This window comes from Vipera ursinii (assembly GCF_947247035.1).
Source record: "Vipera ursinii genome assembly, chromosome: 3".
Lineage (NCBI taxonomy): Eukaryota > Metazoa > Chordata > Lepidosauria > Squamata > Viperidae > Vipera > Vipera ursinii.
In genome coordinates this window covers 2,596,900-2,621,401 of record NC_139516.1, presented here as the reverse complement: position 1 = coordinate 2,621,401, position 24,502 = coordinate 2,596,900, and the positions used below count along the sequence as shown (strand labels likewise).

General features: G+C 49.7%; 1 protein-coding gene across 1 annotated transcript in view; it reads left to right on the top strand.

Moving 5' to 3' along the window:
* The first annotated feature begins 19,349 nt into the window (after window positions 1–19,349).
* The window catches only part of TPX2 (TPX2 microtubule nucleation factor), a 35,304-nt gene continuing 30,151 nt past the window's right edge, over window positions 19,350–24,502 (top strand). The window contains exons 1-3 of the mRNA XM_083358108.1: window positions 19,350–19,472; window positions 21,562–21,684; window positions 22,189–22,321. Of these exons, the coding sequence (XP_083214234.1) occupies window positions 19,376–19,472; window positions 21,562–21,684; window positions 22,189–22,321 (353 nt within the window). The 5' untranslated portion in view covers window positions 19,350–19,375. The remainder of the gene's footprint in view (window positions 19,473–21,561; window positions 21,685–22,188; window positions 22,322–24,502) is intronic.

Here is a 24,502-nt window from a genome sequence, read left to right as displayed (position 1 = left end):
TTTTACCTACCTCGGAAGGATGGAAGGCTGAGTCAACCTTGAGCCTGGTGGGACTCGAACCTGCACATAACCGTAACGAAGGAATAAAATAATAAAAATAAACAATGGAATTACAATAATATGAAATTTAAAAGATGGGCCTGGTGGTGGGGGGGGGGAAGGCAGGAACCCAGGAGGGTATTTTAATCAAATTGACAAACTGCTATTTTGTGGGAAAATGTCAGCAAGGAGGCAAGAGGAGAGCGTTCCTGTGGAAATTTGGAAATAAAAAAGCAGCTGGTGCAGAAAATAAAAAGAAGAAAACCACTTCAAGAATTCAACGTTTTCTTTTTAGGACCCTATAACCCCTTTTTATTGGGGTGGAGTTGGGGTGACTGAATAGAGCTGAGTGTTTACCGGCCGGATGCCCTTCCTGATGCCTAGGCAAAGTTCACAGCAGATATTTTTGCGCCCTGATAGAGAAACATCAGTCACTGCTTAGGATTGAACACGTTTTCACCTCTAGACCACCGTGCTGTTCCAATGAAAGAATAGAATAATAGAATAAAATGGTTGCACATTATTATTATTATCCTTGTTGTTGTTATTTTCTCTCTTGTTTTTCAAGTACACTCAGTGCTTCTATATTGGAGACAAATTCCTTGTGTGACTAACCACACTTGGCCAAATAAAGTATTTCTATTCTGTTCTGCCAGTTCTTGCCATGTTTGAAGGGTGCTGGGCTGGGAGAGGAAGAACAGCTGAAGCAAGAAAGGGTGCGATTCTCAGTGATAAAATAATGAAAATATATTTGGTGCCTGCCACATTGCGGTACCACTAGCTGCACATCATAGTGTGGACAAAATTAGTTGTTGTGTGTTATTTTTGTTGAAAAGCAGGTCTGCTCACTTGCAATTCACGAGCGTAAGAACTAAGCCAGCAACAGCAGATTTTCAGAGAGGCTTGTTTGGGAAAACTGGGAAATGGATCTGTCCAGTTCCCCTGGATGCCTTTTCCCACACATTCAAGCCTGCGGGCTTCCCCAATGTGGGAAGCGTAACTTTGATGTTGCGGGTTGCATCAGGGGCCAGGACTGGACTGAAGAGAACAATAAAGTTATATATGAGAGAGAGAGAGAGAGAGAGAGAGAGAGAGAGAGAGAGAGAGAGAGAGAGAGGGAGAAGGCAGGTAGGTAGTTGAGATAAACAGAGGTAGAATAGGTAGGTAGATAGAGGTTAGGTCAGTGGTGGGATTCAAATAGGTGAACAACCGGTTCTCTGTGTGGATGCCACTTCCGGAAGTCCATTCTGGGCCTGGACAACAAAAAATTAGCTACTGGTTCTGCCAAAGTGGTGTGAACTGGCTGAATTCTACCACTGGGTTAGGTAGGTAGTTAAGTAGGTACATAGCTATAGAATAGGTAAGTGGGTAGAGGTAGCATAAATAGATAGATAGATAGATAGATAGATAGATAGATAGATAGATAAGATAGATAGATAGATAGATAGACAGACAGACAGACAGACAGATGTAGAATATGTAAGTAGGTAGGTAGAGGTAGAATAGAAGATAGGTAAGTAGGTAGATAGAGGTAGAATAGGTAGGTAGGTATGTAGAATAAATAGGAGGTAGGTAAATAGAGGTAAAATAGGTAGATAGGTAGGTATCACCACGATACAAAAAAGATGTTGAGACTCTAGAAAGAGTCCAGAGCAACAAAGATAATTAGGGAACTGGAGGCTTAAATATAAGAACAGTTGCAGGAATTGGGTATGTCTAATGAAAAGAAGGACTAGGAGTGACATGATAGCAACAGCCCTTCAACTTATTATTTATAGGGCTCTATCTCAAATTCAAGCTCTAACAAAAGCTCTTGAGGCCCGAGTTTGTTTTATCTATCTATTAATTGACAGAATAGCAACTGCCCTTCTGTTAATGAATAGGCAAGGACAGCGAAACAACTGGGAGCCAATGAAACAAGAGCTTTGTGAATTGCCCACCTGAGGAAGGCCGCTAGACCAGGGGTCTTCAAACTCGGCCCTTTTATGACACATGGACTTCAACTCCCAGAATTCCTCAGCCAGTGCGCCTGACTGAGGAATTCTGGGAGTTGAAGTCCATGAATCATAAAAGGGCCGAGTTTGAAGACCCATGCGCTAGACCATAGAGCCAATGAATCAGAATTCAATGAATCAGAACAGAGCTGGAAGGGACCTTGGAGGTCATCTAGTCCAGCCGCCCTGCTCGAGCCCACCAGGACCCTATTCCATTCCAAACAAGTGGCTGTCCAGTCTCTTCCTAAAAACTTCCAGCGTTGGAGCATCCACCGCTTCTGGTGGCAGGCTGTTCCACTGGTTAATTGTCCTGACTGTCAGGAAGTTTCTCCTTAGTTTATTTATTTATTTATTTATTTGATTACATTTATATACCGCCCTTTCCCAGAAGGACTCAGGGCGGTTTACAGGGTGCTTAAAAAGCAAAGATACAAAAGTTAAAAAAACAGATTTAAAAAAAAATTATATTCATCCCTGCATCTTCTACCTTTGGGCTAAATTAGGGTTTAATTTATTTTCAATATCTACATTTGTACATTCTATTATTTATGTCACTGTTCACCGCCCTGCGTCCTTAGGGAGAAGGGCGGTATACAAATCAAATAAATCAAATAAATAAATAAATAAAACCCCCAGTTCCAGGTTGCTTAAGTTTCCATCCGTTGCTTCTTCAGGGGCTTTGGAGAATAGGCTGACACAAACTTTTTCCCCCCCCCGCACCCCCCCTTTCAAAACTTCCTACGGACTAGCTCCCTCCTTTCTGCCTGGCTGGTTAGGAAAATGGCCGAGCCCCGCCCTCCTCCTCCTCCGACTACACCTCCCAGCAACGCCCAGGGCGGCGCGGCGCAAGGCAGGATGGGAGGAGGCCTCTTTCCCGCCTCCCGTGCGCGGCTGCGCCCAATCGGATGGCGGAAAACCCCGCCCGGCCAGCGGCGATTGGCTGCTTTGGAAACGAGGCCGCGGTTTGAAATCTTGTAACGGCGGCGGGCCGAGAAGGAGCCGCGAAGGGTCGCTTCGGATGCCCGCGAGTGAGGTAAATTCTGGCTTGAGGGGGGGGCTCTGGGGGAGGGGCCCGTCCCTGGGGGGGGGATGGGAAGGCGGAAGGGAGTCCTCGGGGGTCGCGCCGGGATGGAGGCTGGAAATGGGGAGGCAGTTTTCCTCGCGGTCCGCACTCCCTTTGTGTTTTTCCGGGACCCCCCCACCCCCCCACAGCAAAGTAGCAGGCAGTTCCGCGGGTCCGCCAGGGTTTGGGAGGGGGAGTGTGGAGGAGATGGGGGGGGGGCCCGCCCGCCGAATTTCGGGTGGGTTGGACTACAACACCCATCGCCCAGGGGTTGCTGGGGTGGGGGGTGGTCGTGAGGGGGGAGCCTGGCCAGCCTCTCCCCGGGGTGGAAAGAAGGAGGCGATCTTAATGCCTCCCGTTTCAAATTCCAGGTAGTCTAATGCAGGGGGTCTTCAAACTTGGCCCTTTTATGACTTGTGGACTTCAACTCCCAGAATTCCTCAGCCAGCTTTGCTGGCTGAGGAATTCTGGGAGTTGAAGTCCACAAGTCATAAAAGGGCCAAGTTTGAAGACCCCTGGTATCGACTTTAAGACCAGTGGACTTCAACTCCCAGAGTTCCTCAGCCAGGCAGGAATTCTGGGAGTTGAAGTCCACAAGTCATAAAAGGGCCAAGTTTGAAGACCCCTGGTCTAATGTATGGTTTGTTGGAGATCAAACCATCATTGATCATCATTGCGGTAGTGCTGGTGGATCGTGCTTATTGTGTGTCGCCGAGGGGAGTGGGGGGTGGGTGTTAGGGTTATTATTGTTTTTCCACTCCTGTTTAGAAGGTTTTTTTATTTATTTTTTTTGTGAGCCCCTCCCCCCCCCAGGGAGTGGACGGCCGTATAAGAGCATAAATTTGTATTTTGTGTTGTGTAAATGTATATAATGGATATGGTAAATTCTCTACCTAAATACAAGAAAAAAAATAAATAAATACGTCCCTGCTGGCTGACTCTCAACCGTTCTGAGCGGGATTCCCACAAGCCAGCAAAGACATTAAAAACAGTGTCAAAACAAGCTAAACATCTTTTATTATCCTAAACCAGGGGTCGGCAACCTTGGCTCTTTTATGACTCGCGGACTTCAACTCCCAGAATTCCCGAGCCAGCTGGCTCGGGAATTCTGGGAGTTGAAGTCCGCGAGTCATAAAAGAGCCAAGGTTGCCGACCCCTGTCCTAAACCATCAAGATAAAAGGGGTTGAAGAGAAGGCTCTCCCTGGAGTGTGTGTGGCTTTGTGTATGTACATATGTATGTGTATATATGTATATGCATATGTGTGTATAGATACATACATATATCTATATATCATCTATATCAGGGGTGTCAAACTCAATTTCATTGAGGGCCGCATCAGCATTGTGGTTGCTCTCGGGGGGGGGGCGCTGGGTGGGTGTGGCCAGGGTGGGCGTGGCCTACTGGGTGGGCGCGGCTGGAGTATGGCCTACTGGGTGGGCGTGGCCAGCTCTCCATCGTTGGCATCAAGGGTGCCTATGGGGGTCTGGGCAGGAGTGGGACAGATCTGAGGGTCTCTGGCAGAAGGAGGGTCTCTGGGCCAGGGCCAAGGCAGTGGGGGCCGTTCCCTCACTCTTTCCAGGATGGCTTCGCAGGCCACATGAAACCACTTCGCGGGCCGGATCCGGCCCCGGGGCCTTGTGTTTGGCATGTCTGATTTATATCTCTATCTATCTATCTATCTATCTATCTATCTATCTATCTATCATCTATCAGGTAAAGGTTCCCCCGCACAGGCGTGCTAGTCGTTTCCGACACCAGGGGCCGGTGCTCATCTCCGTTTCAAAGCCGAAGAGCCAGTGCTTGTCCAAGGACGTCTCCGTGGTCACGTGGCCGGCATGACTAGACGCCAAAGGTGCACGGAACGCTCTTACCTTCCCACCGGAGTGGTCCCTATTTTTCTACTTGCATTTTGACGTGCTTTCAAACTGCTAGGTTGGCAGAAGCTGGGACGAGTAACAGGCGCTCACTCTTTATGCGGCGCTCGGGATTCGACCCGCCAAACTGCCGACCTTCTGATCGACAAGCTCAGCGTCCTAACCCACTGAGCCACAATGTCCCCATTTAGGTATAGGTATATATAGAGTTGCAGAGCTCGTCCCAGCTTCTGCCAACCTAGCAGTTCGAAAGCATGTAAAAAATGCAAGTAGAAAAATAGGGACCACTACGGTGGGAAGGTAACAGCGTTCCGTGCGCCTTTGGCGTCTAGTCATGCCGGCCACATGACCACGGAGACGTCCTCGGACAAGCACTGGCTCTTCGGCTTTGAAACGGCCCCTAGAGTCGGAAACGACTAGCACGTGTGTGCGGGGGAACCTTTACATTTATATATATACCAAAGGTCCATATATATATATATATATATATATATATATATATATATATATATATATATATATATATATATATATATACACACACATAGAGAGAGAGAGAGAGAGAGATCACACACACACACACACACACACACACACACACACACACAGCAAACATACACAATAACACAGATAACGTCCTATCTCCTGTCTTCTTATTTTCATTTCATTCCTTAAATTTATGTGCTGCCCATTTCACTAAAGCAACCCTGGGCGTTTTTTTTTAAACATATATCCAAATATCTTGCTCTTGGGTATCTTGAATTAGATGCTTTAATGTTTTCTACTGTTTTATTGTTTGTTTTAATTGGAAGTGGAATTCTTTATTGGCCAAGGGTGATTGGAGACACAAGGGATTTGTCTCCAGGGCATAAGCTTTACTGTAAATGCAACAGTAAATTGATAGGGCATAGGTCCTAGTTACTATCATTAATCATAAGATATAACAGCAGCCATAGTGAGAATTGTAAGGCATTTTTTAAGGACTCCCAAGATTTATTTTAATTTTTGGGCTTCATCTGCTGTGAAATCTGGGCAGATATCTTTAGAAATTGGCAACGGCTTTGTGACTGCTCTTTTACACCACTGTATTTTGCCTCCCACAAAGTAGTGTTGGAAGAAAAGTCTTTGTTATGGTTCATCCAAGCTGGGAATAAACATGGCAACTGCTTTGGGAAGAAGCTTGTATTTTATTGGAGAGGAGAACCAGACAGGAAGATGGTTCTAGCAGAAAAAAGGGCTGTGCACATGTAGGGATTGGGTTTTCAATAACCCCCCCCCCCCCGGAGTGTTTTGTTTGGAATTATTTCCTGTTTCAGGGTTTGTATTTCCTGCGTCACGTATTCTGACCTGGGTCTGGGTGTGCCTTTCTGGTATTCCTGATGGTGGTGGCTCAATCCTATTATGTCCAAAGGTCATATCTTGCTTTCCTGGGGCTGGGGTATATAGATTTTAGGTCTTTGTCTTCCTAAGCTTCTAGCTCCAACCTTCCTGATGGTTTACATTTTATTTATTTTTTTTTTATTTTATTTTATTTTATTTTATTTTATTTTATTATTTTATTTTATTTTATTTTATTTTATTATTTTATTATTTTATTTTATTTTATTTTATTTTATTTTATTTATTTTTATACCGCCCTTCTCCCGAAGGACTCATTTGCATGTCTATAAGCAGGGCTTTTCAACCTTTTCACCCACTGTACCACTTTTAGGATATGGCAACATCCGAGTACCACCAGTCGCCTACCAAGGGGTCAAAAACCTGATGACCAAAAAAAAAAGAGAGGAAAAAAGTGATGACGTACAGGTAGTCCTCGACTTACAACAGTTTGCTTAGTGCCCCTCGAGCCCCAGCCAAGCAAGACACCTGCCTGCCCGCCTGGCGGCGCTCTTCCTCCTATCCAAGGTTTTCATTGTTGTGAGCATTTCTGTTGAGTTTTTATTCCCCCCCTCTCTACCGGGTGGTTGCAGCAGGTTTTGGTCACTTCACATGACCCTGGGACACTGTGACAGTCATAAAGATGAATCAGTTGCCAAGCATCCGAATGTAAATCACAAGACCCTGGAGATGCTGCAACATTCCAGCTGATCGGCGCTTCTTCTGGGCTCAGCAGAAGCGCCGGGATCAGCGCCGAGCTCCAGCTGGATCCTGGTGCTGATCCTGGTGCTTCCGCTGAGCCCTGACAGCCCTGCAGCTCCAGCTGTCTCTCGCTCAGGCTTGTGCGGTGCTGCCACCGGTTCAGCTCATTCCCCTCCCCAGCTGCCACTTTTCTAGGATGGTCGTGTACCGCCTGCCAGGTGCCAGTGTACCACAGGTGGTACCCGTACCACTGGTTGAAAAGCCCTGGTCTATAGAACTGGTTTTCTGCTTGGGGGAAGGAGAGCTGGGACTATTAAGAAAACTGGGCGTGCTTTCCTGGTTCTTCAATATCTTTTTAGGAAATATATTTTTCTGCCCTTTTAATATTTCCTTCTCTGGGGAGCTGACCTCCCGCAGTAGCCAAAGGCAGGAGAGTGTGTGTGTGTGTGTGTGTGTGTGTGTGTGTGTGTGTCCCCTGCCAAGCAATTTACCTTTGCTGCAACATGCTGAGAAGAAGGGAGCGGAGCTAATATGCCCTTCCTCTGAATTGCAATGCACTCCACTGCTCTTGCATTGCAGATTTCAAGATCTGTATATGTGGTGGTGAGGAATCATGGGTAGTGTAGTGCAAAATAAGGGGAGGTTGGATGAAAGGTGGAAAGTGACCCCAATACCCCATTTTCTAGTTAGTTGGTGCCACCTACGATGCAGCTGTTTTGCCTAACCAGCTTGACCGAGCAGGTGTGAAAAAGGGTCTTGCCCTTGTGTGGTGATAAATTATTTGCATCCTGCCTTTGTTATTTGTGCAGGCACCTCAAGGCAGGCCAACGCATTTCACATTTAACTTTCCTCCTATTTCCCCCACAACAACAACCCTTGTGAGGTGGGTTGGGTCACCCATCTGATTTCATGCCTAAGACGGGACTAGAACTCACTCTCTCCTGGTGATTGGCTGAAAGTCACTCAGCTAGCCTCCATGTCTAAGGCAAGTACTAGTACTCACCGGCTCCTGGTGATTGGCCAAAAGCCACCCAGTTGACTTTCATGCTATGGCAGAACTAGAACTTACTCTCTCCTGGTGATCGGCCCGAGGTAGCCCAGTTGGCTTTCATGCCTAAGGCGGGACTAGGACTAATTATCTAGTCATTAGCCGTAGGTTACTCAGCTGGCCGCCATGCCTAAGGCAGTACTAGAACTCTCTATTTCCTGGTGATTGGCTGAAAGTCAGTCAGTTGGCTGCCATGCCTAAGGCAGTACTAGAGCTCTCTATCTCCTGGTGATTGGCTGACAGTCACTCAGCTGGCCTCCATGTCTAAGGCAAGTACTAGTACTCACCGGCTCCTGGTGATTGGCCAAAAGCCACCCAGTTGACTTTCATGCTATGGCAGAACTAGAACTTACTCTCTCCTGGTGATCGGCCCGAGGTAGCCCAGTTGGCTTTCATGCCTAAGGCGGGACTAGGACTCATTATCTAGTCATTAGCCGTAGGTTACTCAGCTGGCCGCCATGCCTAAGGCAGTACTAGAACTCTCTATCTCCTGGTGATTGGCTGAAAGTCAGTCAGTTGGCTGCCATGCCTAAGGCAGTACTAGAGCTCTCTATCTCCTGGTGATTGGCTGACAGTCACTCAGCTGGCCTCCATGTCTAAGGCAAGTACTAGAACTCACCGTCTCCTGGTGATTGGCTCAAGGGCACCCAGACACCTTGCATGCGTAAGCCGGCACTAGAACTCCCCTGGTTTCTAGGCTGGTACCTTAATGGGAATTGAAAATGAGATAGGTCTCCCCATATCTCACCCACAAGTCTCTCTGGCGTGTTAGTGGGATATTTGTGCTGCTCCTGCCAACCATTTGGGAGCTAAGCTGAGTTCTCAGCATTGTTAATGGTTGCCCTCGACACACGGCCGTAATTACAGTTGTATATTGTGCCACCCCGTCGTAAATTTGTCTCGCGTGACCGCAGGATGCTCTAAATGCGGGCAGGGCGCTGAAATAAGTGACTTGGGAGTGTTTGTCACACAACCATGGCTCCATCCCATCGGTCACATGATCCTAATCTGGGTACTTGGCAAACTGCCATGTACTTGTGGTGGCTGCAGTGTTCCGGTGCGCTGTGATCCCCATTTGTAATGTTCAAAGGCGGTTTCCCCCAAGCAAGGTCCATGGGGGCAAGCCAGATTTGCTTAACGACTGCAGCGATTCACTTAACTGGCAAAAAAAATGTTGGTCAAATGGAGCGCAACCCACTGAACTGTCTTAACGACAGAAAATGTGGGGCTTGGCTGTGGTCGTAAGTCAAGGACGTGGCGATCCGTTATAACTTCAAATGCTTGTTAAGTGACCAGCTGTAAATTTGAACAATGGGCCCTATCCAACAGAATGAGTTCCAATGTGGAGAAAAGCAAAGTCTTACATTTGGGCGGGAAAAACCAAAGGCACGAGTGCAAATTGGGCGAGATCACGTGAAAACAGCAACGGTGAGAGGGATCTCGGAGTCCTAGTGGACAATCGCTTGACCGTGACCCGGCCGTGTGCAGCAGCAGCCAAAAAAGCTAACACAATCCTGGGCTGCATAAACATAGAATCAAGGTCAGAGGAAGTTTTAGTACTGCTTTATAAAACCCTAGGGAGGCCACTAGTCCTAGAGGAGATCAACCCTGACTGCTCTTTAGAAGACCAGATCCTGAAGTTGAAACTCAAATCCTTTGGCCACCTAAGGAGAAGGAAGGACTCACTGGAGAAGAGCCTCATGCTGGGAAAGGCGGAGGGCAAGAGAAGAAGGGGACGACAGAAAATGAGGCGTCTGGATGGAGTCACTGAAGCAGGAGGTGTGAGCTTAAAGGGACTCCAGAAGATGGTGGAGGACAGGAAGGCCTGGAGGAACGTTGTCCATGGGGTTGCAATGGGTTGGACACGACTTCGCAGCTAACAACAAAGTAGTTTAATGAAGAGAAGGATCATCATCACCTCTATGGCTATGGTCTTCCCAGTTGCAATGTATGGCAGTGAAAGTTGGACCATAAGAAAGGCTGAGCGCCAAAGAATTGAGGCCTTTGAACTGTGGTGCTGGAGAAGACTCCTGCGAGTCCCTTGGACTGCAAGGCGATCAAACCGGTCAGTCCCAGAGGAGATCAACCCTGACTGCTCTTTAGAAGGCCAGATCCTGAAGCTAAAACTCAAATCCTTTGGCCACCTAATGAGAAGGAAGGACTCACTGGAGAAGAGCCTCATGCTGGGAAAGGTGGAGGGCAATAGAAGAAGGGGACGACAGAGAACGAGGTGGCTGGATGGAGTCACTGAAGCAGGAGGCCTGAGCCTAAATGGACTCCAGAAGATGGTCGAGGACAAGGAAGGCCTGGAGGAACGTCGTCCATGAGGTCGCGATGGGTCGGACACGACTTCGCAACTTACAACAGTAACAGTCAGGGCACACCTGGAATACTGCAGCCAATTTGGGTCACCATATCAAAAAAGATGTTGAGAGACTGGAAAAAGTGCAGTTAGCCCCGGATGCAACTTGAAAGAATTCCCCGACTCGGAATGGGCCACCACACCTTTGCCTGGCTGCCCGGTGGAAATGAAACCGGGATTGTCTTCTGTTCTCCCAGCTGGAGAAAAAGTTACTCTTCTCTTCCTCGCCCTGTAAGATGGGTCCTCTTTGGGATTTGCTGTCCAGGCTGCACAGCAGGCTCAGAGTTTCTGCTTTCCCTTCAAACGCCTATTTTTAACTCGACGTTGCTCAAGCTTGGTGTGGGGAAAGGCGAATTACAGGGCACGCAATGTCAGGGGCATTTATTTTTGGGTTGCTGGGAAGGGAGACACCGGATCTGTAGCCAGGACCGGCTGGGGTGGGCAGCGAAGGAGCCTGGGTGATCCTGGCACCGCTTTGATCTTCCCTTTTGGACTCAACGGCTCCGACGCCCCTTCGGACACACTGGAAAAAGCAGAATTAGCCGGGAATTTTAGCACTGATCTCATAAAGCCAGCCATGAGTAGACATCTTGGGCATTGGGGAAAAGGACCCTCTTGATGTCCCAAAGGTGCTTCCCCCCCCCAAAAAAAAAGCTAACTAGGCTTTGTTTTCCCTTGAAGATGTTTCGCTTCTCCTCCCAGAAAACTCATCAGTTCAGAACTGCAGAGACTTCTTGGATGAGAAGCAAAAACATTGTCAGAGCATGCAGAGCCTTATTGCGCTGAGATAACCCAGGAGTAAACACAGTAAACAGTGGTCTGTATTAAATGGTGGTTTATCTTATACTGTCTACAATATCATACACCAGGAACAACGTACATACACGTGTTAATACAGCAGTCTCCAAGACACAGCAGTTACAGCAGGAATACCGAAGAGAGACACATCAGCCGAGCCTTCCCTTTTATACAAGGCTCTTAAAGAGACACAGACGCAGTTGGCTGTTAAAGGGACGCAGACCCTGCTGGAGTCACTCCCATCATTACATCTTACATCAGCTGGTTAGCTTCTAAATTACGGGTGTCAAACTCGCACCGGGACATATTGCGACTTTTTTCACATTGCCGGAGCTGGGGTGGGCGCGGCCTCCGCGTGATGCAACCCGCCTATGGGCTGGCAGTTTGACACCCCTGTTCTAACTCATCACCTTGACGAACATCTTCAAGAAAAAGCAAAATCCAGTTGCCCTTTTGAAAAAGCACCTTTGGGACAGCCGTGCCCTGGGTAATTGAGAATCTCCATAGACCCGCTTAATAACTCTAATAATAAAGTTGGAAGGGACCTTGGAGGTCATCTAGTCCAACCCCCTGCTCAGGCAGGAAACCCTGTACCATTTCAGACAAATGGCTGTCCAGTCTCTTCTTAAAAACTTCCAGTGTTGGAGCATTCACTGCTTCTGGAGGCAGGTTGTTCCACTGGTTAATCGTTCTAACTGTCAGGAAGTTTCTCCTTAGTTCCAGGTTGCTTCTCTCCTTGGTTAGTTTCCATCCGTTGCTTCTTGTCCTGTGTTTGGGCGCTTTGGAGAACAGCTTGACTGCCTCCTCTTTGGGGCAGCCCCTGAGATACTGGAAGACCGCTATCCTGTCCCCCCTGGTCCTTCTCTTCATTAAACTAGACATCCCCATTTCCAGCAACCATTCCTTATATGTTTTTAGCCTCCAGTCCCCCGATCATCTTGGTTGCTCTTCTCTGCACTCTAGAAAAAGTCTCAACATCTTGATGGGCTTTTGAAGGGGTCTTCATTTTGGCTCTTGGGCCGGCCGCGCCAGAGAGTGCCAACGGTATATACCAGAAGTGTCCTACCGTGCCAATTTAAGTCACGGCTGGCTAGGGGGAATTCTGGGAGTTGAAGTCTTCAAAGTTGCCGAGGTCGGACTCCCCTGATACACACAGTCCTCAGACTGGGGAAGGGTGATAGCCAAAGCATGGGCAAATTGAGGGGGGGGAGAAACAAAACCCCTCCTTTTTATTGATGAGGTAGCACCTGAGCAGCTTCCTGTTACCTGCGGCCTCAGGCTGGACAGATTTCATATTTTCAAAGCAGGCCGGTAGCTTGGATGGGGGTAACTGATCAGGAGGGTGACGAATAACTGTCAAACCGGATCAGAATTCAAAAGCAGGATTAAGTTTTCCGCTTCGAGCCGTCTGCTTCTCGAGATTTGCAAGTGTTCCCTGTTTCGAGAGCAGAACGCAGGTCGTCCTCTAGTTACGTCCGCAAACCAGCCTCAAATTCACTGTTGCTAGGTGAGGCAGTTAAGTGAGTTTTCCCCACTTGACGACCTCGGTTATTACCTTTGTGAAGTGAAGCGCTGCAGTGAAGTGAACAACAGGTTTGTGAATTGAATCCGGCTTGCCGCCCTCCCCCCTTTGACTTTGCTTCTCAGAAAGTCTCAAAAGGGGATCACGTGACCCCCGGGAACGCTGCAACCGTCATAAGGACACGCCAGTTGCCGAGCCTCTGAGTTTGGATCCTGTGACTACGAGGGATGCTGCAGTGGCCGTAAGTCTGAAAAATGCCAGTTGTCAAGCATCTGAAGATCAATCACGTGACCCTGGGGGATGCTGCAATGCCCCGTGAGTGTGAAAAATGGTCGTCGCTGCCGTTGTCACTTGCAAGGCCCACTCGGCAAACGGGCGTAAGTCAAGGACTGCCTGCCTTGTGTCCATGTCCTCTTCTCATTGCAGGCTGAGTGACGTCTAGCAGTTGAAATAAGTTGCAATTAAAAAAAAATAGAGGATGTGTGATTCATTCGAATAACACTATTATGGGCTGTAGGCAGCCAAATCTCTTCAGGGTGTCTAAGATTGAAGGGATTTTGTTCCATGCTTTGTTTTTTTTTTTTTACTGATTTCTGTAACTGTAAGGGAAAGCAAAAAGGGACGCGGTGGCTCAGTGGGTTGGAGCGCTGAGGTTGTCGATCAGATGGTCGGGAGTTTGGCGGGTCGAATCCCGAGTGCCGCGTAACAGAGCGAGCGCCTGTTACGCGTCCCAGCTTCTGCCAACCTAGCAGTTCGAAAGCACGTAAAAAATGCAAGTAGAAAAATAGGGACCGCTCCGGTGGGAAGGTAACGGCTTTCCGTGCGCCTTTGGCGTCTAGTCATGCCGGCCACATGACCGCGGAGACGTCCTCGGACAAGCGCTGGCTCTTCGGCTTTGAAACGGAGATGAGCACCGGCCCCTAGAGTCGGAAACGACTAGCACGCGTGTGCGGGGGAACCTTTACCTTTACCTAAGGGAAAGCAGGAAAGGGATTTAGACCAGTGGTCCCCAACATTTCTGGCGCCATGGACCCGGGGTGTCGGGGTGGTGGTGGCCGGCAGTGTGTGTGTGTGTGTAGGGAGAGGTTTCACGCACACAACCTAGACCAGCGATGGCGAACCTTTTAGAGACTGAGTGCCCAAACCACACCCCTAAACCCACTTATTTATCGCAAAGCGGCAGGGCCGCATAAGCATTGTGGTGCCCTCGGGGGGGGGCATGGGGGCTTGGCTAGGGTGGGCACAGCAGACTGGGTGGGCTTGGCTGGGGTGGGCACAGTCACCTCGATGTTGCTCATGGGGGGGACGCCTGTGGGGGCCGGGCAGGGTTGGGGGAGATCCAGGGGGTCTCTGGCGGGTGAGGTGGTGGGCAGGAGGCCCAGCATAGATGTGGGGAGGCACGCAATGGTAGCCGGGGCTAGGGGGGGCATGGCGCCAATGGGAATCTGCCTTTCTCCGCTCGGGGTGGCCTTTGGCTTGCTGGGCGTGGGTGTGCTCTACCACCTCTACACAAGCTTGCTAGCCGGCTGCTTCGCCTCCGTTGTGCTGGGTGGGGCTGCCGCTCCGGGTGGCGGCAGTGGCCTAGTGGGCCTGCGCAAGCTGCTGGCGGCGGTGGCGCGCGTGCCCACAGAGAGGGCTCTGGGTGCCGCCTCTGGCACGCGTGCCATAGATTCGCCACCATTGACCTTGACAGCAGTGGCGGTGATGGTTTGGGCAGGGGAAGGTTTCATGCAGACAAACTAGATCCTGTGCATGCGCTGATGAAGCTTCGTGCACGCTCACCTCCCATTTGCGTGGCCCGGTGCCCAACAGGCCGTGGACCGGGAGTTCGGGACCCCCGATTTAGACTCCTGGTAGTCCTTGACTTGCAAGAGTTTGTTTAGCGACCGTTCAAAGCTATAACGGCACTAGAAAATAGTGACTTAGAACAGTTTTCCCATTTAAAGGCTGCTGCAGCTTTGCCGGGATCACGTGATCAAAATTCAGACGCTCGGCGACTGGCGTGTCCTTAGGACGGTTGCAGCATTCCCAGGGGTCACGAGATCCCCTCTTTGTGACCTCTGGACAAGCCGAGTCAACGGAGGGGGGGGGGAGAGTCAGATCCACTTAACAACCGGGTTACTAACTTATTCACCTCAGCGATTCACTTAACAACCGCGACAAGACAGATCGCAAAGCAGGGCAAAACCCGGCTAACCGGTCTCGCTTAGCGACGGAAAGTTTGGGCTCGGTGGTGGCCGTGAAGCCGAGGCCTGCCTGTCTTCGGTAAATGAACCGTAGCGTGCCTTGCTTTTTTTTTTTTTTTTTTTTTTTGCAACGGTTTGGGAATTCTAGCGCCAGCTGCCCGAAGCCTAATCTGGGCCGAAAGATATTGACTTACATCTTCTCCACTGGAAATGACCCGGTCACGGAAGGCTCCTTCCGAGGGGATCCCTTCCCTGATTTCCCAGCGGCCCCTCTCCAGTTGGCTCCCCATAATGATGCCGCCATTGTCACCCCATCCCCAAGCCAGACCCGGCGCCCTGCGGAGCTTGTCCCGAGGCCAAATAATTGCTGAAATACGATCTCCGCTCATCGTAGTTGGCAGCGCCGCTTGTTGAGCTGAGTGGGAGAGAGGGACACCAGTGACGCAGTTGTTATTACCCTTTTTTTTATTTATGATTTATTTAAGGTAGGCGTGTTGACGGACATGCGATCCCTTCTCCCTTCCCTACCCCCCCCCTCCGTCAAGGGGGCCAAGAAAGGACCTTATTCTAGCCGGGCTATTGACCTCCATTCCTCTCCTTGGGCTCTGCTGGGTTCTCTTTCTTCGGGGTGCCCGGATGGACACAACAATCTTGGGGGCTTAAGGCCTTCTCCCCCCGCCCCCAGTCGAGCGATGCTCTGGGATTTTTCTCTCTCCTCCCCCCCTTCTCCCAGTTGGCAATTGGCCATGTTGTAGCGAGGAGAGGCCAAGGTTTGCGGGCCAGAGTGGCACTTGCTAATGGCCCTGTAAGGCACATCTGGGCGAGCTGCCCAGATGTCAACAGATGCTGGTTGAGTAAAAGCATCTCAATCCAGGGTTAATGCCACCCTGGGCCCCCAGCTGTCTGCCCTCAAAGGCCTTTCTCCAGACACCCAGGATTGTGAAATGGTCTCACGAGGTCGATGGGTGGTTAAGGTGCTTCCAAGTAAAAGGCATCACGGCAAGAATGCGATCATTCAAAGCTTTATTTAACGATAAAGTCAATAGAAAGAGTTTCCTGGCATGGAGGCCTCCATGCCTGGATTGTAAGCTAGCAGAAGAGAGAACAAAGAGAGAGCAAGCAAGCATAGCATGACTAGAGAAAGAGCAGCCCCTTGAGCAGAGGTATTTATGGGGGGGTCTCAGCCCCTCCCTAACCATAAAACTCTCTTCGCCAATGGGGCTGCAGGGGCCGGGGACCCCTGACCCACCAGTGGGAGCAAAGAAGCCTCTTTGCTCCCATCTGTGATGACCTTTTGGGGGAACTGCCATGGCTGGCACAAAACTTCTAACAGGGATGCTTGGGCCTTTGGTGACTTGGAGAAGCTCCGGGTGCAACCGTCTCCGAGGCCTCTCCGGCTTCTGGCTTAGAAGTGCAATTATACAGGGGGTCCTCGACCTGTACGGCCCGTTCCTTTCGGGGACCGTTTGAAAGTTTTACAACAGCGCTGGCAAAAGCGACACAAGAGACCGTGCCTTACACGCTTCCCGGGCCTGAAATTTCCATTGCTCGACAAGACAGTGTGTGGCTAAGTGAGCTCGCTCGGCCTTATTTTACGACCTTGCTTGCCCCACACAATTGTTAAGGGTGTCGCTGCTAAGCTTAACTTAGTAACCCGCTTGTTCGGTGAATCCGGCTTCCCCGTGGACTTGGCTTGTCGGAAGGTCGCAAAAGGGGATCTCGTGAGTCCCGGGGCGCTGCGACCGACATAAATACGAAGTCAGTTGCCAAGCGCCTCAATTTGACCCTGGCGATGCTGCCAGGGTAGTAAGGGGGAGGGGGAGTCGTAAGTCACTTTTTCCAACTGCCGTTATAAGTTCGAACGGTCCCTAAATGAACAGTTGTAAATTGACAGCTGTAAGTCAATTTCGGTTGTTAAGTCAATTACGGTTGTAAGTCATTTACTACCTGTATTCTGAGTTAGAAATTGGGAGTCGCGGCACGTGGGAGGAGTGTCAAAAGCTGCCGTAATGAATCTGGCCAGTAAGGAAAGGTTCATTGGCATGAAGGCAAATTGCAACACGCAAGCACAAAACGGCACCCACCAGAAGCACACACTCATTCCAGCGAGAGCTTTATGACCCCAAACCCGACACTTACCATTCCGGGAAGAGAGTTTCTTTTGATTGTAGCATGCAAGGTTTCACTTTTATGCGCTAAAAAGACTTTGCCAAAAAAAAGGGAGGGCAGAGAACTGAATGCCCATAAGGAACATTTGGACCTTCCGATGCCCAGGGGCATCATGTAGCCTCCCCCCCCCCCCCGGACAACGTCCGACGGTGAGCCAGCTCTGTGCGGCGGCAGCCAAAAAAGCGAACGCAATCCTTGATTGCATAAATGGAGGGACAGAATCAAAATCACATGAACTATTACTGGACCATTCAGCTATCTGAGATGGTTTAGGTCAGGGGTGTGAAACTCAATTTCATTGAGGGCCGCATCAGCATTGCGGTTGCCCTCGGCGGGGCCGGGTGGATATGGCCAGGATGGGCGTGGCCAGCTCTACATCGTTGGCATCAAGGGTGCCTATGGGGGCCTGGGCAGGAGTGGGACAGATCTGGGGGTCTCTGGCAGGAGGAGGGTCTCTGGGCCAGGGCCAAGGCAGCGGGGGCCGTTCCCTCACTGTTTCCAGGATGGCTTCGCGGGCCGCATGAAACCACTTTGCGGGCCTGATCCGGTCCCCGGGCCTTGTGTTTGACATGTCTGGTTTAGGTTCTTCTTGAGCAGAGCGTCCCTTCCAGCTTCTATTCTATATTCAATTCTATTTTGATTTTGATTCTATTTCTATTCTGCTTGTTTTGGCTCTATCCTATCCTATTCCTTATTCCTTAGACCACAGGTCTGCAACCTGTGGCTCCGGAGCCGCATGCGGCTCTTTCAGCCGTCTCCTGCAGCTCCCAGTCGTCTGCCATGTGCAGTTCCCCCCCCCAAAAAAAGTGGGAGTAAAAAAGTTCAACCAATCAATTCAAATATGCAGGGTAGGTGCATATCTCACCTTGGCTCCACTCTTCAGTCAAACCCTGTTCTGCGCATGCGCGTATGTACGCGCATGCGCACACATTTTTTTGCGGCTCCCAGTTTTTCCTTTTGTGAGGGAACCGGTTCCGAGTGGCTCTTTCACTGTTTCAGGTTGCTGACCCCTGCCTTAGACTCTAGAAAGAGTACAGAGAAGAGCCACAAAGATGATTAGGAGGCTGGAGGCTAAAACATACAAGGAACGGTTGCTGGAATTGGGGATGTCTAGTTTAATGAAGAGAAGAGAAGGGTGAGGGGTGACATGATAGCAGTCTTCCAATATCTCAGGGGCTGCCCCAAAGAAGAGGGAGTCAAGCTATTCTCCAAAGCACCAGAAGGCAGGACGAGAAGCAACGGATGGAAACTAACCAAAGAGAGAAGCCACCTAGAACTAAGGAGAAACTTCCTGACAGTTGGAACAACTAACCAGTGGAACAACCTGCCTCCAGAGGTGGTGAATGCTCCAATACTGGAGGTTTTTAAGAAGAGACTGGCCAGCCATTTGCCTGAAATAATATAGGGTTTCCTGCCTGAGCAGGGGGTTGGACTAGATGACCTCCAAGGTCCCTTCCAACTTCATTATTATTATTATTATTATTATTATTATTATTATTATTATTATTATTATTATCATCATCATCATCGTCATTATTATTATTATTATTATTATTATTATTATTGTTATTCTATTCTATTCCTTATTCTATTCTATTCTGCTCTATCCTATCGTTCTATCCTACCCTTCTATTCCATTCTATTCCATTCTATTCTAGTGACCGTTTTGGAAAGCCTTAGTAAGGCCACACCTGGAGCCCTGCATCCAGTTTTGCTCTCCACCTTACCAAAAAGATATGGCGATTTTGGTAAAAGTGAGAGAAGAGCAAGTGAAGGCCTAAAACGTATGAAGAATGGCCGCAGGATTTGACTAGTCTAGAGAAAAGAAGGACCGGAGGGCACATGATACAGCCGTCTTCCAGTATTGAGGGGACTGCCACAAGGAATGTGCGTGGGGGGGGGGGGTAGGGGCTGTCAACCTGTTCTGCAAAGCACCTGAATGATGGAAGCTAACCAAGGAGAGAAGCAACCTAGAACTAACGCAAAACTTCCTGACAGTGAGATCATTTAACCAGTGGAACAGAAGTTGTGGGCTCTCCATCCCCGGAGGTTTTTAAGAAGAGAGCGGAGAGCCGCTTGTCTGAATTGGTATAGGTCCTGCCGCTGGAGCAGGGGGCTGGACTAGAAGACCTCCGAGGTCCCTTCCAGCTGTGTTCTAAATTCTAAACGTGACCTCCATTTTCCTTTGCAGGCCTTGACACGGGCCATGGCTGTGCCCGCCGAGGAAGGGATTATTCCAATGTCCGAGGACACTTATTCTTACGATGTCCCCGATATCACCCTCGACTTCAAGGATATGAATGACGTCCAGAAAATTGACATTGACGCCTGGTTTGGTGAGTAGCCGGTCCACGGCCAGGAGGGGGACCTGCTGGAGGAGGGCCAAACTAACTGCTGGTCTCGTTTCTGATCCTGATAGGTGGGAAAGGCAGGCAGCTTTAGGAGTGATGCTCCACAGTCTTTCTTTGTTTATATCCCACCTTTATTATTTTTACAATTAAGGCAGCGGACATATCCCACGCACCTCTTTTTTATACCACCACCCCCCTGCGAGGTGGGCTGGGCTGTGAGAGCTGGGTTTCATGCCCAAGTGGAAGTAGAACTCACTATCTGGGTTTTAACATTATTTTAACTAACCTACTACATTGGGCACAATCATTTAACTTTAAATCTTGTATCCTGTATTCTTATTTTTATTGCCCTGTACACCGCCCTGAGTCCTTCGGGAGAAGGGCGGTATATAAATCAAATAAATAAATAAATAAATAAATAAATAAATAAATAAATAAATAAATAAATAAAATCTCCTAGTGATTGGCCTAAAGTCCCCTAGCTGGATTTCCTGCTTAAGGCAGGACTAGAACTCACCGTCTCCCAGTGAGTGGCCAGCTGGGCTTCATGCCTAAGGGGAACTAGAATTCACTGACTCCTGGTGATTGGCCTAAAGTTCCCTAACTGGATTTCCTGCTTAAGGCAGGACTAGAACTCCCTATCGTCCAGTGAGTGGCCAGCTGGGTTTCATGCCTAAGGGGAACTAGAAATCACTGTCTCCTGGTGATTGTCCTAAAGTTCCCTAACTGGATTTCCTGCTTAAGGCAGGACTAGAACTCCCTATCGTCCAGTGAGTGGCCAGCTGGGTTTCATGCCTAAGGGGAACTAGAAATCACTGTCTCCTGGTGATTGTCCTAAAGTTCCCTAACTGGATTTCCTGCTTAAGGCAGGACTAGAACTCCCTATCGTCCAGTGAGTGGCCAGCTGGGTTTCATGCCTAAGGGGAACTAGAAATCACTGTCTCCTGGTGATTGTCCTAAAGTTCCCTAACTGGATTTCCTGCTTAAGGCAGGACTAGAACTCACCGTCTCCCAGTGAGTGGCCAACTGGGCTTCATGCCTAAGGGGAACTAGAATTCACTGACTCCTGGTGATTGGCCTAAAGTCCCCTAGCTGGCTTTCCTGCTTAACGCGGGACTAGAACTCGCTGTCCCCTGGTGATTGGCCTAAACTCCCCTAGCTGGATTTCCTGCTTAAGGCGGGACTAGAACTCACCATCTCCCAGTGAGTGGCCAGCTGGGCTTCATGCCTAAGGGAAACTAGAAGTCACTGTCTCCTGGTGATTGGCCTAAAGTCCCCTAGCTGGATGTCCTGCTTAAAGCGGGACTGGAACTCCCTGTCACCCAGTGGGTCGCCAGCTGGGCTTCATGCCTAAGGGGAACTAGAAATCACTGTCTCCTGGTGATTGGCCTAAAGTCCCCTAGCTGGATTTCCTGCTTAAGGCGGGACTAGAATTCTCTGTCACCCAGTCAGTGGCCAGCTGGGCTTCATGCCTAAGGGGAACTAGAACTCACTGTCTCCTGGTGATTGGCCTAAAGTCCCCTAGCTGGATGTCCTGCTTAAAGCGGGACTAGAACTCCCTGTCGCCCAGTGAGTCGCCAGCTGGGCTTCATGCCTAAGCGGAACTAGAACTCACTGTCTCCTGGTGATTAGCCTAAAGTCCCCTAGCTGGATTTCCTGCTTAAGGCGGGACTAGAATTCTCTGTCACCCAGTCAGTGGCCAGCTGGGCTTCATGCCTAAGGGGAACTAGAACTCACTGTCTCCTGGTGATTGGCCTAAAGTCCCCTAGCTGGATGTCCTGCTTAAAGCGGGACTAGAACTCCCTGTCGCCCAGTGAGTCGCCAGCTGGGCTTCATGCCTAAGCGGAACTAGAACTCACTGTCTCCTGGTGATTAGCCTAAAGTCCCCTAGCTGGCTTTCCCGCTTAAAGGCGGGACCAGATCTCCCCGCCGCCTGGTGATTGGCCCAGAGTCACCCAGCCGGCGTTTGTGCTTCTGGTGGGACTGGAACTCCCCGTCTCCCAGTTTGTGGCTTGATGCCATAATCGCTCGACCAAGCCTGCTCTTTAGAAAGGGCTCATAACTATTTTTGCAGTTGGCCGATCTGCCGCCCTGATGACCCCCTGCACAGAGACGGGTCCGCCGGGCATCCGGCCCAAAGCCTTGCCATTCAAGTCTAACCTTCCCTGGGCGGCGGTCTCACCCATGGTGAAAACAGGTGAGCTGCTTCCTTTTGAGACCCAATTGCCTTCCGTCACGTCGCCGGGCGGAAAGAGGTCCGTGTGCCGGTCCCACCTCGTCTTGAGCCCTGGGTCCTTTCGCTGAAGCCCACCAACCTCCTTGTGGACTCTCCAGGCCCTTCCTGGGGAGCTGGTGTGTGTGTGTGTGTGTGTGTGTGTGTGTGTGTGTGTGTGTGTGTGTGTCTCGGACCTGAAAATGCAGGGTCCCTCACGTGGAGAGTTCAGACGAGCTTTTATCTTGTCCCCTCCGGAGACAACCCCCCCCACCCAAGAGGACGTCTAGAACGCTGTTATCTCCTGTTCCGTGTTGAGCAGAGGAGACCCCCGGAAGGGCGACGGCCTTCCGTGCCGAGTCTCCGTGCCGGGTCTAATTTCATTCTTCTCCAGGAGGGTTACAGTCCTGGTGAGGACCTGGCTTGGTTCCATAGCTTTGGCTAGATCTCTCTGCCTGAGCAATATCCTCGCTGTCTCCTTCCCTTTAGATGAGAAGGAGAGTAAAAACCAAGAGGAAACGGAAGCGTCAAACAAGATCCCGGCTAATGTGGTTCGTTCGATGGCGGAATGGCTGCAAGCGGCAACACCGGACGCGCCCGCTCCAGGAAGGGCCCCAGCAAGGTAAGACTGGTGCTTGGATGCCATCCTGGATGGAGTCTCTTCTCTTCCACCCCCCCGACCCCTTTCTGGAAAGGGATGTTCATTCCGCTTCGCGGGGGAATCCAGAACTGCCTAGAAGAAGAGTTGGAAGGGACCTTGGGAGGTCTTCTAGCCCAACCCCTGCTCGAGCGGAAGACTCGCACCCATTCCAGAGAAATGGCTGTCCAGTCTCTTCTTAAAAGCCTACCAGTGATGGAGCAGCCACAACGTCTGGAGGCAGGTTGTTAATTGTTGTCACTGTCAGGAAATTCCGCCTTAGTTCCAGGTTGCTTCTCTCCTTGATTAGTTTCCATCCATTTTTTTTCCTCGTCTTGCCTTCAGGTGCTTTGCAGAATAGGTTGACCCCTCCCCCCCTTTTTTTTTGTGGCAGCCCCTCAAATATTGGAAAACTGCTGTCATTTCACCCTTCGTCCTTCTCCACATTAAACTAGGCTAGGGGTCTTCAAACTTGGCCCTTTTAGGACTTGTGGACTTCAACTCCCAGAATTCCTCAGCCAGGCACGCATGCCTGGCTGAGGAATTCTGGGAGTTGAAGTCCACAAGTCCTAAAAGGGCCAAGTTTGAAGACCCCTTAAACTAGGCACACCCAATTCCCGCAAGTGTTCTTTGTGTGTTTTGAAATCACCAGAGCCCTTTAAAAAAGTAACTTATAACCTATGGCTATTTTGCACACTTATGACCATTGTGGCATCTCCATGGTCTGGGGATTTACATCCCGACGCTTGGCAACTGGTTCATATTTATGACAGGTTGCGGGGTCCCGGGATCACGTGATTTCCCCCTTTGGTGACCTGCTGACAAGCAAAGTCAATGGGGGTGGGGGTGGGGAGAAACCAAATTCAGTTAATAACTCTTATTACTAGCTTAATCAGAACAGAGCTTGGAAGGGACCTTGGAGGTCTTCTAGTCCAGCCCTCTGCTCAAGCAGGAGAACCCTTTCAGACAGGTGGCTGTCTAGTCTCTTCTTGAAAACCTCCAGAGATGAAGCACCCACAACTTAACAACGATGGCAAGAAAGATGACAAAATGGAGCAAAAGTCCGTTAGCAACTTTGTTTGCCCAACAACAGAAATTTTGGGAATAATAATAATAATAATAATAATAATAATAATAATAATAATAATGAAAGAAGAAGAAGAAGAAGAAGAAGAAGAAGAAGAAGAAGAAGAAGAAGAAGAAGAAGAAGAAGAAGAAGAAGAAGAAAGGGACCTTGGAGGTCATCTAGTCCAACCCCCTGCTCAGGCAGGAAACCCTATACCATTTCAGGCAAATGGCCCTCCAGTCTCTTCTTAAAAGCCTCCAGTGTTGGAGCATTCGCCGCTTCTGAAGTAGTTCCACTGGTTAATTGTTCTAACTGTCAGGATGTTTCTCCTTAGTTCTGGTTGTAAGTTGAGGACCACCTGTACTATCAGTATGGAAAGAATGACAAATCCTGTTCGTCCGCCATAATCTCCTCGGAGGGGCTTTTATACCTGGAAAGGCTAACTAAACTGTCTTTTCCCTTGCAAGAACGCCTGGTGGGAATCGAAGGGTCTCCACAGCTTGGCATAGCTGAAATCAGTGGTGGGATTCAAATACCTGAAGAACCGGTTCTCTGCGTGGATGCACTTCCTGTGGGCCGTGATGGGCCTGGGAGGTCTCCCTGGCTCAGAGCAGACTTCTGGAAGTGCCGTGGATGCATTTCCTGTGGCCGTGCTGGGGCTGGGAGGCTTCCCCGGCTCAGAATGGACGTCCGGAAGTGGCGTGGACGCACTTCCAGTGTTCTGTTCTGAGCCTTGAAAAAAAAAAGGGGGCTAGGGCACAGGTCTGCAACCCGCGGCTCCGGAGCCGCATACGGCACTTTCAGCCATCTCCTGCGGCTCCCAGTCCCCTGCCATGTGCAGTTCCAAAAAAAAAAAGTGGGACTAAAAAAGTTCAACCAATCAATTCAAATATGCAAGGTAGGTGCATATCTCGCCTTGGTTCCACTCTTCAGTCAAACCCTGTTCTGCGCATGTGCGCATGTACGCACATGTGCACACATTTTTTGCGGCTCCCAGTTTTTCCTTTTGTGAGGGAACCGGTTCCGAGTGGCTCTTTCACTGCTTCAGGTTGCTGACCCCTGGGCTAGGGCATCAGCCGGTTCATCGAAGTCAATCAAAT